We start from the raw sequence: 14552 nt of genomic DNA, 5'->3' as shown, positions 1-14552 counted from the left end.
TACGCAACCCAGTTTTCCCATCTGCCCACTCCTCTGCTCCCACCTGGGGGTGACACAAAGCTCAGGGACAGCAGGGTGTGTGAAGCAGCCGTGAGTTTTAATGACCACACGCCCCCAAGGATTTTTGGAGCGAAGCTGTGAATGTCCCCGAATTGCTTGCATGGTTCCATTTTGCCAGGGCAACCTTGCACTCCACATATTCTTTCATTCTATGGTTCATGCACAGTTCATCCTTGAGGCGATCCAGTTCCTCCAGGGTGATGTTGTTGCCACCGCACACAATGATGACCATGGACTCCAGATCGCGGGGGAGTTTGCACTCCTTTTGCAGCGTTTTGATCAGCCCGCTGTAGATGACTGCCAAGGTCGCCCCGCACGCTGGCTCCACCAGGATCTTCTCCGCGTCTGCAGGCAAAAAGGGTCATTTAAGTTCCCTGGATGTTGAATCATAGTATCCTAGAGCTGGAAGGGACCCTGAGGATCATCTAGTCCAGCCCCGTGTAATGCAAGAATATGTCCCTTACGGGAATCGAACCTGCAACCTTGGCATTATCAGCACCATGCTCTAAGCAACTGAGCTATTTCTCCTTCTCACCATTAGGGCACGAATAATCAGTAGTAGAAATAATTCACACCATGTGTTTGAAGTGCAATATACCACTTGATCCTCAAAAGAGGATTGGACAAATAAGAGGATTGAACAAATCAATGACTACTTGCCACAATGACTATTCTCTGCCTCCTCGGTCAGAGGAAGCAATGCTTCTGAATACCAGTTGCTGGGAGCCACAGAAGAGGAGACTGCTCTTGGGCTTGGGATCAGCTTGCTGGTTTCCCATTGGAGCATCTGGTTGGCCACTGTGAGAACAGGATGCTGGACCAGATGGGCCTTTGGCCTGATCCAGCAGCCTCTTCTTAGATTTCTGTGTTCCCTTTAAACAGTCATGACTTGGGATAGCTCCATTGATAGAGTATGAGGCTCTTAATCTCAGGGTCATGGGCTTGAACCCCATGCTTGATTCCTGCATTGATTGGGGTTGGACTAGATGATCCTCGTGGTCACTTCCAACTCTACAATTCTTTGATTCCCCCAAAGAATCCTGGGAGATGTAGTTTGTTGAGGGTGCTGAGGGTTGTTAGGAGACACTTTCCCCCTCCCAGTTCCTAGAGTGGTTTAACAAACAACCCTTCTTCCAAGGGAATTCTGGGAATTGTAGTTCTGTGAGGTGCCCCACCAACATTCCAGGCCCACTGAGCATGTTCAGTCCTAAGTGGGCAGTTTTTTGGAGTCACTCCTAATCTCCCCCTGCCCCGCACATTAAAGAATGTTGTATTTCTGAGAACCTAGAGATTCGTCTAAACCTGCTGGTGCCTCCCCTCTTGTGAGTGGATAATGCTGAATACATATGGATTTGATTCAATTTAATTATTTGCATTCTGCTTCTCCCAACACCCAGGTTAATCTTGCAGCAGCATTAAACCTTAGCAAACATGTCAACAAATGCCATCATATCAAAAACACTGTTGTATAAGGCAGAACAGACAAATTCAGCAGACAATTCATATAGATCACAGACTCAACTGCATTGACTATCCAGACTTGGAGAACGAGTTCGCTGTTAGTGCATTAATACAGGATGAATGTCCTGCGAATACATACCCAAAAACCTCGGAATGCCTGCCACTGCCTCCGGGTCGGTGACAACCTGTGATATGACGCAGTGTTCCTGAGCCAGCTTCAAAGCTTCCTCTGCCACAGTAGCTGCCCCAAGCGTGGTAGCAATGCTGGACCCAGAACAGGAAAAGGAAGATCAGTGGGCTGGATTTTGTTGGTTGGATTTGGCTCAGGTGAACAATGTGTGATGACAATGAGGCTATATTATTTTTATCTATCTATCTATCTATCTATCTATCTATCTATCTATCTATCTATCTATCTATCATCTATCTATCTATCTATCTATCTATCTATCTATCTACCTACCTACCTATCTATCTATCTATCATCACTGAATCCCCCAAACAACTCTGTGAGGCATGTTAGGCTAACAGCCAGTGACTGGCCTCATCCAGTGTTCTTCATGGTCAAGTGGGGATTTGAACTCTGCTGCCCCAGGTCCAAATCTGACACTCTAACCGCTGCACTAGCTCCCAGTATTACATTGGTCATTTGCTCTGGCCTCAGTCAGCCCTCGATTGCTTGCTTTAACCAACCCAGGGAGTATCAGCCTCCTCCTCCGTCTCAGCGTTGCTGCTTATAAAACTCCACAGGGAAGAGGATAGGGACAAAACTAGGAGAAGGTTGGCTCTGCCTGTCATTGGCTATGGCGCCCCCTACTGTTGGGCTCCCTGTCTTCCGCCCTACCAGACCCAATGGGCACCAGCCCACATCAGCTGTCACACTACCAGTAGTGGCTCCTGTCCTGAGGTAAGGGGTAGTCTTTCACCCTCCTAAAAGGTAAAGGGACCCCTGACCTTTAGGTCCAGTCACGGACGACTCTGGGGTTGTGATGCTCATCTCGCTTTAATGGCCGAGGGAGCCGGCATACAGCTTCCAGGTCATGTGGCCAGCATGACTAAGCCACTTCTGGCAAACCAGAGCAGCGCATGGAAATGCCGTTTACCTTCCTGCCAGAGTGGTACCTATTTATCTACTTGGACTGCTAGGTTGGCAGGAGCAGGGACCGAGCAACGGGAGCTCACCCCGTCACGGGGATTCGAACCGCCGACTTTCTGCTCGGAAAGCCCTAGGCTCTGTTGTTTAACCCACAGTGCCACCAAATGTGCCATGTGCTCACCTGGTAATTTTGGGCAGTGTCACCAGCTCCCCTTGTTTCAAGGAAGCATGGAAGCTGTGAGCTCCCCAGGTCTCCATGGCGATGATGGGTACGTCATCCCAGCCCGCCTCGCGGAGGCCCTGGATCACCCCACAGAGCATGCCGCCCCCTCCGACAGAGAGAACTATCACTCCAGGTTTGGACTCCATCTGCTCCTTCATCTCTGCGACCATGGTCTTGTGCCCTTCACTGCAAAGCAGAGGGGACCCAGAATATCAAAAACAAATGTCAGGGGTGGGAAAGAGAGAGTTGGGGGGTGGGTGGGCGCTGAGAGAAGAGCGCACTCAAAATGTCTCATCATTTTTATTTGAGGGGAGGGGGAGAAATCTGGTCTTTTCCTTTGTTGCAGGAAATCCCTGCCATATTCTCTGCTCCCTGCCCCCCAGGCCCCAGTTGAAATTCCGGGGCATTGTGGGAGGGAAAAAATGGCCACCAGGTAGCCAAAATGGCTGCACTTTGGTTCAGGTATTACTTCAAAATTGCTAATTTGGTACTGTTTCGAAGCTGAATGGAGCTGAATTTCTCCACCATTCCAAGTGGCAGAGGGCAGAAAGGGAAGATTTCTGTCTCTTGTTTTTAAAAGCCCGTATCTCCTCTCTTCCCCTTCTTAATATTCCTCTTATTTACAAAAGATGTGTGTCTCTTCTTTTAAAAATTATTTTAGTTTATTACCTGCCCTTCACCCTAAGGTCTCTGGGCAGGTTACAACAATATAAAGCACATTAAAAACAATGTTTAAATCTTTGAATTACAGCAACAAAAATCTAAGGTGGGTCCTGAAAATAGACCATGTTGGCCTGAACATAAGCCTCACTTTCCCCCCAAATTCCAACCCCAAAAAGTGTGGTTTATATTTGTGACCTTACGGTATGCAGCCACGAGCCTGGGGCAAACAATGACCAGGAGCGCGGCAAATCGGTGCCTGCCCCGTGCATAAGCCCCCATCCTCTCCCCCAAAGGCTGGGAAGGGAGAGAGCAAGGAATGGGAAATGGCTCCTGGCCCCCCCCCCCTATGCAGCCAGGAGCAGCGAGGAAGGGAGTGGCTTATATTCAGGTATTTTTCCTTTCTCTCTCCCCCCCCCCCCCAATTTTAAAGGTGCAGCTTATATTCAGGCCAATACGGTACATTTCAAGTGTCAAATGTCAGGGTAAATCATATAAGATGAGAAGAGCTTGCTGGATCAAGCCAATGGCCCATTTAGTCTAGCATCTTGTTCTCACAGCAGCCAACCAGATGCCTGTGAAAAACCCACAAGCAGGACATGAGCTCAACAGCAACTCTTCTCTCCTGTGGTTTTTCCTGCAACCAGTATTCAGAAGCATTAATGCCTCTGGCCATAGAGGAAGAGTGCATAGTAGCGACTGATAGGCTCCTCCTCTGTGGATTTGCCTGATCCCTTTTTTTATTTTTTACTGTTTCATATTTATATTTTATTGATAGTTTTGAAGTGAATTAGAATGAAAAAGAGAAGAAAAGAAGATCTTTTTTTTAAAAAACAAATAAACCCCAAAAGAAAGCAGAGGAAAACAATAACAATGAAATGACAGTAAAATTTAATTAAGGTAACAAAACTATATAGTGTTCAGTGGTACTTTGGTTCTAGAACGCAATCCATTCTGGAAGTCTGCTCAAGTTCTGAAACGTTCAAAAACCAAAAACTGAAAGCAGAAGCCTCAATACGGAAAACTCAAAACGGAAGCCGCGTTTCTTGTTTGACTTCCGAGGCGCGTTCGAAAACCGAGGCATTTGCTTCTGGGTTTTCAGCTTTTGAGTTCTGAAACGTTCGACTATGGAGGTATTCGGAAACTGAGGTACCACTGTATATGTAAGTCTAATCCCCCTTTTAAGGCATCTATGCTGGTAGTCATTGCTGCTTCCTGAGGGAGTTCCATAATTTAAGGGCAGCGTGAACAAGTCTTTTTTTCCACCCATCCCGAATCTTCCAAAATGGATGTCCACTAGCTCTCACTCATACACCACATACCTGATGAGAGGATCACCGAAGGGAGGCACAAAGGTCCAATCAGGGTTTTTCTTTACCATCTCCTGGGCTTTGATCTTGCATTCGTCCAGGGTCTAGAGGAAAGGAAGTCATGTTATTAGACTAGGATTCTAAGAAAGATTTGGTGTTGGGTTTGCTTAAGGCTTCCACCATTTTTTTCTCCTGTGATAACTGCCCAGACCTACCTGCCCAAAGCACACCGTGGCTCCCTCATCTTTCATGCGCTCCACAGTGAAAGCTGGCGTGGATTGGGGCACGTAGATGGTAGCCGGGATCTCCAACAGTTTGGCACAGTAGGCAGTTGCGAGGCCGGCATTCCCAGCTGGAAGAAAGCCCATTTGACACCACATGATGCTAGACCTCATGAAGGTTGTCCCCATTCCTCAGCCACCCAAGGCGTACAACACCTACTGTGTGTTTGAGCAAAACCCCCAGAAATATAAAGAGACACAGAGCAACTACATTTATAGTAATATGAAGTTGGTCATGTCCATTAAGTTCAATGGGTTTCCTTGGAGTACACTACTTCTGGATATAATCTAGGGTGTCCTGCCTAAGGTCATCTAGTTTGTGGGAGAGGTGAAATCCAAACTGGGGACTTTCTGATTTGCAGCTCAGCCTCTAAGCCACCATATTGTTGTTGTTGTTAATTAAATTTGTATACCGCCCTATACCAGGGACGCGGGTGGCGCTGTGAGTTAAACCACAGAGCCTAGGACTTGCTGATCAGAAGGTCGGCGGTTCGAATCCCCGCAACGGGGTGAGCTCCCGTTGCTCGGTCCCAGCTCCTGCCAACCTAGCAGTTCGAAAGCACGTCAAAGTGCAAGTAGATAAATAGATACTGCTCCGGTGGGAAGGTGAACGGCGTTTCCGTGTGCTGCTCTGGTTCGCCAGAAGCGGCTTAGTAATGCTGGCCACATGACCTGGAAGCTGTACGCCGGCTCCCTCGGCCAGTAAAGCGAGATGAGCGCAGCAACCCCAGAGTCGGTCACGACTGGACCTAATGGTCAGGGGTCCCTTACTGCCCTATACCCACAGGTCTCAGGGCAGTTCACAATATAAAATCACAATCTAAAAACACAAAACACATAATAAAAATAAGAACAACCCAATAATTGCCTGCACTACTTTTACATTTAGACTGCCAGTAGTTTGGTCCCCGGGGCTGTTGTTCGTATCTGTATAGGCATAGTAGGGTTGGGCAAATTGGTCCCTTTTGGTTTCTCTCATTTTTCCAAACTTGGGTTCAGTTCTTTGCATTTCCATGTTGGCTTGTGGAAACATTTTTTGAAATCCTTGCAAAAATTCACCAGCCTTTTAGTGTGATTCCCCCCCCCCCCCTGTACACATAAGAACATGAGACGAGCCTGCTGAATCAGGCTAGTAGCCCTTCCAGTCCAGCATCCTGTTCTCACAGTGGCCAATCAGATGCCTCAAAGGGAAACCCACAAGCAGGGCACAGGCAATTGAGCCCTCCCCCCACCTGAGGTTTCCAGCAACAGGAATTCAGGCACATTACTACCTCTAACTGCGGAGGTAGAGTACAGCCATTGTGGCTTCATTTTTTATTTTTTTTTTGCAAAGCACTTTCGCCTAATGCATTTTTGTATATGTTATTTTCACTCTCTCACACACAGACATGCATTTTTATGCCCATTCCTTAAGAACTGCGTAGCAAAATTCAGAAAAGTGCAAATTCCAGAGGGTGGCTCTGGTTTTGTTCTCGTATTATTTTGGAAAGTAAAAGTGAATTTTGGAGATTCCCCTTTATATGCAAACACAGTTGCAGTTCTCCTCTCTCCCTCGTCACGTCATTCTCCAACATGGAGCTAGCTTGCAGAACCCTGACATTGTCCACAGAAAACTACATTACCTGAGGCGGAGACAAACTCCTTGCTGCCTTTTTCGGCCATCTGTGAAAGCAAAAGAAGAGGAATGTGTGAACAGAAGCCATCTTAACCCCACAGCAAAAACAACCCCACTCACCCACGGTTCTTTCCAGGCAGGCCTGGACCAGATTCTGCCCTCCTGACCTCATAATGAACGTTTGCAGAAAGCCCAAAGAACTCTGCTAGATCAGAGCAAAGGCCCATCTAGTCCAACATCTTGCTTCCAGCACTGACTAGGTCCCTAAGATTCCTCCCAAGCATGCTATAACTCTGTTAGTTCTTCATGAAGATCTCAGCTTTTAAAGCCCCCATTTAAGTCAGGCAGTTGACGGAGGGTGAATCATGCATGTTTAGTGCCCAATTTGATTCTTCCCATAAGGACTCTTTCCCCCAAACAAAGATGGCAGCTGCCTGAATATAATTGATGTTTTGAATATTTAGAAATGAAATGAAAAGCAAGCAGCCTTAATGTTTTTAGATGCAGAGAAAGCATTTGATAATGTCTCCTGGGACTTTATGTTGGAATATATGAGCTATGGAGACATTTTTATAAAAGGAGGTAAGGCAATATATATAGAGCAGTCAGCAAAATTGATAGTAAATATTGTGTTAACGGAGAACTGCAAAATAAACAAAGGAACTAGACAAGGCTGCCCACTGCCACCTTTATCGTTTATATTAGTTTTAGAAGTTTTGGCGCAAAGAATAAGAGGTAACCAAGAAATTAAAGGAATAAGGGTGGGACAAAGACAATATAAATTAAAAACATTTGCAGAGGATGCGGTGATATCTGTAGAAGAACCAATAGAGACAATTCCAAAAGCACTAGAAGAGATTAAAAAATATAGAGAAGTAGCAGGTCTTAAAATTAACAAAGATAAAACTGAGCTCCTGGTAAAAAATATGAATGATGAGAGGAATAACACATTACACGATATATCTGGCCTAATGATTTTTGAGGGGGGAGTTAGATACCTAGGTGTATGGTTAACAGCAAAAAAATATATAAATTTATACAAAGATAATTATTTTAAAACACCTGGGAGGATATGAAAAGAAATTTTCAAATATGGGGTAGAACAAAACTTTCATTGTTGGGCAGTGTCAACCATAAAAACGAATGTATTACCAAGGATGTTATTTTTGTTTCAATAAATACTGGTGATCAGCAAGACAGGTTGTTTCAATAAATGGCAAAAATATATTTCTAAATATATCTTGCCAGGGGGGAAAACCGAGAATAAAATATAAAATATTGATAGATGTGAAAGAGAGAGGAGGTTTTTCCCTGCCAGGTATGAGATCATATTATGAAGCTTCCTGTCTGTGCTGGTTGAAGGAATGGTTGTCACTGAAGAATCCACATATTTTAAACTTAGTAGGTCATGATAATATATTTTGGCTGGCACATGTATTTGTGGTATGAAAAGGTGAAAGTATATAAAGGATTTACAAACAATATAATTAGGAAAAATTTGTGTAGAGTATGGGACAAATATAAAAATGTATTTGAGCCAAAAATACCACTTTGGCTTTCGCCACTGGAAGCCGTAGCAGTGAAGAAGGAGGAGATGGTGGAAAATTGGGTAATTTATAGAAATTTGTTAAGAGAGGAAGGTGGAGAATTCAAATTAAAAGAAAGTAAGGAATGGTAGCAACATGGATACAATATCATCATTTGAATGAAGTATTCAAAAAAATATGAAATAAGCATTTGAGGGACAAGTATCTCAGTTAGAGAAAGAGACTGTAATGTTAAAGTGATGTCTCAAATGCATAAGATGTTATTGGAATGGGAGACAAAAGATGAACAAGTGAAATCTTCAATGATACATTGGGCAATCGATATTGGTCATAACATAGAAATGGAGGCATGGGAACGATTGTGGAATATAGATATAAAATTTACAGATATAAAATTTACAGATATAAAATTTACAGCATGTTATGCTTTAAGAGAAAATTATATGAAAATGTTATACAGATGGTACTTAACATCTAGTAGATTGGCAAAAATGTATAAATCAAAATTGAATAAGTGTTAGAAATGTAATGAGAAAGAAGGTACCTTTTCTCATATGTGGTGGTCATGCAATAAGGTTAAAACTTACTGGGAAATGATATATAATGAAATGAAAAAGATGTTTAAGGTAACATTTGTAAAAAACAACAACCCAGAATCTTTCCTTTTAGGGATTATGGGATCAGAGTTACCTAAATAATATAGAAATTTATTTATGTATGCAACAACAGCTGCAAGAACAATATTTGCCCAAAAATGGAAAAAAGAAGTCCCGATGAGAGAAGAATGGCTACAGAAATTAATGGACTATATGCAGAAATGGCGAAACTTACAGGAAGAATAAGAAATTAAGACAACAAACTTTTTATTAAGGAATAGGAATGGTTTATCAAATTTTTTACAAACAAATTGTAAACAGATTAAGACATTAGCAGGATTACTGTAAAAAAAACACCTCGCAGTTTCTAAAGCATATATGAAAATAATGAAGAAAAGAATAACTTAAGATAATTGGGATGTGCAGATAAAGATGAAAATAAATTTATGGAACAGCAGGAAGAGATGGAGGAAAGTTGGGGTTGAAATGTTAAATTATTGCCGAAATGTTTATTTGCTCTAAATGAAAAATTTGAAATAAATATAATAAATAAATGAAAAGATGGCACCAGCCAGACTGAGGAGGAGGCTTCAAGCTTGTGGCAGTGAGTTCCCTAAGCTGATTAAACAATATGCATTATGTGCAAAATCACTTCCCACCAGAAGGGTTCCCATCATAGGAACACAGAAAGCTGCCTTAACCTGAGCTACAGCCAATCCTAGGGCAATAGAGAAAATCAGTGATAACTTTTGCCATTCTTTTTTGTCTTCCTTGGGAATGTACCATCTAGTAAGCCAGACAACTGGCTTGTTGTCTACACTGTCTGCAGTGTTTTCTCTGCACTGACTGGCAGCAGCTCTCTAGGGTTTTAGGCAGGGGTCGCCGCCAGCCGCACCTGGACAGGCTGGGGATTGAACCAGGGACCTTCTGCACTCAAGGCAGCTGCTCTGCCACTGAGCTACAAGCCTTCCCCATATAGCCTTCTCCTTTCCTTACCACTTTGCAGAAGTTCCCTATGCCTCGTATCTTAAAGGAGCCGGTGGGTTGGGAGTTTTCGAGCTTCAGGTAGACCTTGGTACCAGCCAATTTGGAGAGGTGGGGGCTGACCCGCAGCGGAGTGACCACGTGGAAGGGCTTGGAGGAAGCCATTGCGGAAAGCTGAGGGTAGAATGGGGATTAGGTACAGAATAAGCACAGTGGAAGGATAAGGGAAAAAAGACTGTTTTGCTTCCTCAAAACTTCATTTTGACTCTTTCTTCATGGCTGTGTAGTTGAAGTCCATTGATACGGTCACAAACAGCCAAGGCTGTGAGTGCTGTGATCTTAGAATCTCAAGTCTCATTCTATTTAAATCAATCAAGTTTCTAGTCCTCATGCTAGAATTTTTCCCCAAAAGTGCAGGCAAGTTAAGCTTGCTGATGGGGTAAGACTCCAGGGGTCAGCAAACCTTTTCAGCAGGGGGCCGGTCCACTGTCCCTCAGACTTTGTGGGGGGCTGGACTATATTTTGGAGTGGGGGGAAAATGATACAAGAGCACCACGAGCCCTGGTGGCTGCTTACCTGTGTCTTGCAAGCAGCAGGGGCTGGCAGCGGCGGCGGGATGATGAGCGGCACGCGAAGGGGCTCTTAAAATGGTGGCTGCTCGAGCGCTGTTGCTGCTGGCACCAACAAAGCCCAGCCCCCTTCCTCCTCTAGGCAGGGCGATGAGAAGCCAGGAGGAGGGAGGGAGGAGGAGGCACCGTGTGAGGGAGAAGGAAAGAACACACACGTGCTGACGATCCACGTGGCGATTCCTGGACCCTCCGTGGGCCAGATCCAGAAGGCAATTGGGCCTGATCCAGCCCGCAGGCCTTAGTTTGCCAACCCATGGTGTAAGCTGTCCTGTGACTACAATGAAGCTTCACTGCTTAACTCCTTGTCCCTCTTTGTGATTGGCTCTTAGTGCTGCGAATTTTGAAACTGAAGTTTCATTATTATTATTTTTAAAAAGAAAACAAGCAGGTTCCTGGGCCTCGTGGCTAAAAACATATGTTTGAATGTCTGAGTACAGTAATCCTGCCGCTTTATTTTATCGTCTTATGAAAAATCTTTAATAAAATCTTTCTTTTTTTAAAAGGCAGGAGTGAGGAAGATTATGGCAAAACGAGACATTGTGCAAATCATCAATTTGCATAATTTAGATACGTCTCAGAATTCATCCAAAATTTTGATAGGGTGTTTTACTTTTAATTTAAAGAAAGTGTGTACAACCCTGCAGATAGACAGCTGAACTCTCAGCCTGCTGCTATGAATTGCTTTTTCGCACCCTTCTCCCTACCCGTTCTGCTCACTTTCACCTTGGCAGTGCCCATCTCTCCTTCTGGGGTCCCTGCCAAGCTCATTTTGGGTGGTTGTAGTGGGGAAACTGAAGGGTGTAAGGGGAAGACTCTCCACTGCTCCCCATATCACCTCCGACCCATATACTATATTAATGGGTGGTGTGCCTGAAGTTTCCTATCTTAACAGCTGGGTTTGCACACATGCATAGCTCTTTAAAGAAAGCTGACATTCTACCCTTCACAGCTGTTCAGGCTTGGGGAGAGCGGGGAGCTGTGATCAGCCCCTTTCTTCCTTCCCTGCCAAACAGTGGATTTTGTTTGTCTTTCACATTTAAAAGGCTACAGACACATGCAGCTCTCCGGGTGCTCCGTGTGTCGGTTTTCCGGGTTGCAATTTGGCCACAGGATCCCGACCATGACGGAGAAGAATTCAAGGCAACTTCAGCACACGGCCCAGGGGTACTTCCGTTCTCATAGCTTGAAGTCATCATTGGGAGTTCCCAGCTGGCTTCTCTAGTTCAGAAACGGACTTACACAGCCACGTCTGGTTGAAATCCTGGGAAGTTATTCTAGGCTTGAGAAGACAGCCCTGGGCAGAGGGTGTTGCCTTATATCAGGTTAGAGGATTTACTCCTCTTGACCCAGTATTGTCCACTCTGACTGGCAGCATCAGGTGGTCTTTCCCATCACTTGACCCATTTAACCAGAGAAGATAAGAGACCGAGCCTGGAACTAGGGATGGGCAAATCTGTCCCTCCTGGTTTATTATTTTTCCAGTCATAAGTTCAGCTCTCCACACTTTGCATTTTTTTTAAAAAGTCCTTTTAAAATTCATCAGCATTTTAGTGCTAATTTCCTCATCTAAATATTTGTATACCATTTTACTTCATATGCATGTATCTTTTTCAGCAGAGAAATCTCCCCTAATCTAATGCATTTTGTATATTGTTCCTCTAATACGTGCATTAATAGGCACACTTTAGCATGTGCATTTGGAGGCGCATCACAATATTCAGAGAAGTGACGAAATTCCACGGATGGCTGCCTTTCGGTTGGCACATTGTTTCAAAAAGAATGAATTAGATACGTTTGCCTTTGGATGCAAACTGAATTGAATCCCCCCCCCCTCCCATTCCTACATGGAACCTTTTTTAATTTATTGCATTTATACCCCATCTTTTTTCTCCAAGGAGCTCAAGGGATGCAGTGCACATGGTCAAATCCCTTTCCTCATCCCCACAACAACCCTGTGAGGTAGATTTGGCTGAGAGGCAGGGACTGGCCCCAGATCACCCAGTGAGCTTCATGGCCAAGTCTGGATTTGAACCCTGGTCTCCAATATCCTAGTCAGACACTCGAACCACTATGCCACACTGACTTTCCACTGGATAACCATCTTTCCCTAGTGCCCCATTGTGCTCCAAATCAACTCAAGGCAGTGCTTTAACATTCCTGTCTACAGCACTGCTAAGACCTCCGAATATAGGGCAGTATATAAACAAACAGACTCTCCCTTAAGCGAATTTTCCGTCTTTACCTGAACCTCAATTATCCAACTCTCCCAAGGATCCAAATTTGCAGTGCAAACGGCCTATACCTTGCTTATCTGACGGCAAAAGGTGCGCATTACATCATGATGCACACTGTCTAGCAGACCTCCAGCCGGACGATGAGACGCACTTACTTGTCGAGGGTCTTAGAAGAGGCTTTGGAGCTTGGCTTGCAAAGTGGTCGGACGGCAGAGCTGGGTGCTTGTGATGGTGTTTTGGAGGAAGCCGCTGGTGGACTCAGAGGGGGGCTCTCCTCCTTCTCCTGGGGGTGGGCTGCCTGGGTGCTGTGCTTATCTTCACGACTCTGGTCTCATTGGGGGAACGTTGGTTTCTCTTGGCCCCACTTTATAAGCCGGTGGTCTTGGCTTGGTGCTGGCCACTTATGGGAGGCGTGGTGCACTCCCCATAACCACTGCCCTCGCCTCTGAGGTCATCTCTCTTCCTCTCCTCCAACCAGAGATCCGACCTAAGGGAAAGGAGCGGAATCAATGCTTAAAAGGATGCCAACCAGAGGGGAAACGGGGAAGGGGTGTGTGTGTGATTCGTTGCAAAAGGGGGAAAGCCTATTTCAGTCACTCCAATACCAAAAGAAGAGGAGCAAATGAGAGACAGACAAGGCTAGCTGGTGGAGGAAGGAGGGGCTGGGGGGACAGTCTGGGGTGGCTGCTTCAGACAAAGGGCCCCTTCACTCAAACGGTCCAGAACCGGCTCAAACCAGGTTGGCGAGCTGGGTCTGGAATGACGATGAGGCAGCGTTAGGAGAGAGGGGCAGGGAAACACATTGACCCCAGCAGATAGCTGTGTACACACCAGGCGTTGAAAGCAAATTCCCTCACACCCAAAGAATCCTGGGCACTGTACAGTGGTACCTCGGGTTAAGTACTTAATTCGTTCCGGAGGTCCGTTCTTAACCTGAAACTGTTCTTAACCTGAAGCACCACTCTTTAGCTAATGGGGCCTCCTGCTGCTGCCATGCCGCTGGAGCACGATTTCTGTTCTCATCCTGAAGCAAAGTTCTTAATCCGAGGTACTATTTCTGGGTTAGCATCTAGTCCAACCCCCAATCACGGCAAAAGAATCCCCGAGAGATGGCCATACAACATCTGCTTAAAAGCTTCCAGTGAAAGAGGTTCCACCACCTTCTGAGGTCGCCCACCCCACTGTCAAAGAGATCTCAGTGCTGTGGGTTCAAGTCCCACATTGAGCAAAATATTCCTGCATTGAGGGTTTTTGGACTAGATGACCCTTGTGGTCCCTCCTTCCAATTCTGCAAGTCTATGATTGTGCATCTCCTTGAGATCTGGAACCTTAAAACTGAAATGAAAAGCACAGATTCTCAGAAAACACCGGATTTTCATAGGGTTTCCATAATCCAGTGGAATCACGTCTACGCACAGCCCTGGTGGAATCATGGAAGAGCCAGCTGCTGGCTGTTTGCAAGGCTATAAACTTGGGGGTGCTTGTGGTGTTCGGTGGAGGTGGTTGTCCCAAATTTAGGACATTCATTTCTAAAGTCCAGGAGGCTTTCTTTAGGTTGATCAGCAAAGGCTGTAAACTTGAATTACCTGAGACGGGGCAGTGTCCCCTTGGAGGTCTAAACGGACTGTACGATCACCCAGAGGCTGTTCTTAGTGCATCTAGGAGAATAAGGCAGGAGCCCCTAGAGACTCCCAGTGTCTCTGGGCTTCAGGTGTCTGTTACTGCAAAGGAGATTCCAGAATCCCCTGGCTTCTGGTTGGCTGGAGGTGAAAGGTCAAACTCCAGGGATTGTGACATCCACTGACACCAAGGCAACAGAGCCAGGCACACACAGGGGAGCCAGATCAGCAACCCAG

General features: G+C 45.4%; 2 protein-coding genes across 2 annotated transcripts in view; one reads left to right on the top strand and one right to left on the bottom strand.

The window, feature by feature from the left end:
* LOC114587151 (serine dehydratase-like) overlaps positions 1 to 14552 on the top strand; it is a 78173-nt gene that overhangs the window by 40707 nt on the left and 22914 nt on the right. The gene's annotated exons all lie outside the window — the stretch shown is intronic.
* LOC114587153 (L-serine dehydratase/L-threonine deaminase-like) lies at positions 79 to 14413 on the bottom strand. The gene is made up of 9 exons (XM_028711121.2): positions 14283 to 14413; positions 12852 to 13183; positions 9846 to 10007; positions 6714 to 6753; positions 5026 to 5162; positions 4823 to 4914; positions 2799 to 3026; positions 1661 to 1785; positions 79 to 405 (listed from the first exon to the last, which is right to left on the bottom strand). The coding sequence occupies exons 3-9, from the start codon at positions 9996 to 9998 to the stop codon at positions 98 to 100; spliced, it is 1083 nt and encodes a 360-aa protein (XP_028566954.2). The 5' UTR covers positions 9999 to 10007; positions 12852 to 13183; positions 14283 to 14413; the 3' UTR covers positions 79 to 97.

Source organism: Podarcis muralis, chromosome 16 (genome assembly GCF_964188315.1).
Source record: "Podarcis muralis chromosome 16, rPodMur119.hap1.1, whole genome shotgun sequence".
Lineage (NCBI taxonomy): Eukaryota > Metazoa > Chordata > Lepidosauria > Squamata > Lacertidae > Podarcis > Podarcis muralis.
This window is presented reverse-complemented; position numbering and strand designations above follow the sequence as displayed.

Excerpts from the sequence above, each read along its gene's own strand:
- LOC114587153 (XM_028711121.2), bottom strand. The coding sequence starts at position 9,998 with ATGGCTTCCTCCAAGCCCTTCCACGTGGTCACTCCGCTGCGGGTCAGC. Across the intron at positions 6,754-9,845 it reads TAGGGAACTTCTGCAAAGTG|ATGGCCGAAAAAGGCAGCAA; the intron begins GTAAGGAAAGGA and ends TTGCTTTCACAG. Across the intron at positions 4,915-5,025 it reads CCACGGTGTGCTTTGGGCAG|ACCCTGGACGAATGCAAGAT; the intron begins GTAGGTCTGGGC and ends CCTTTCCTCTAG.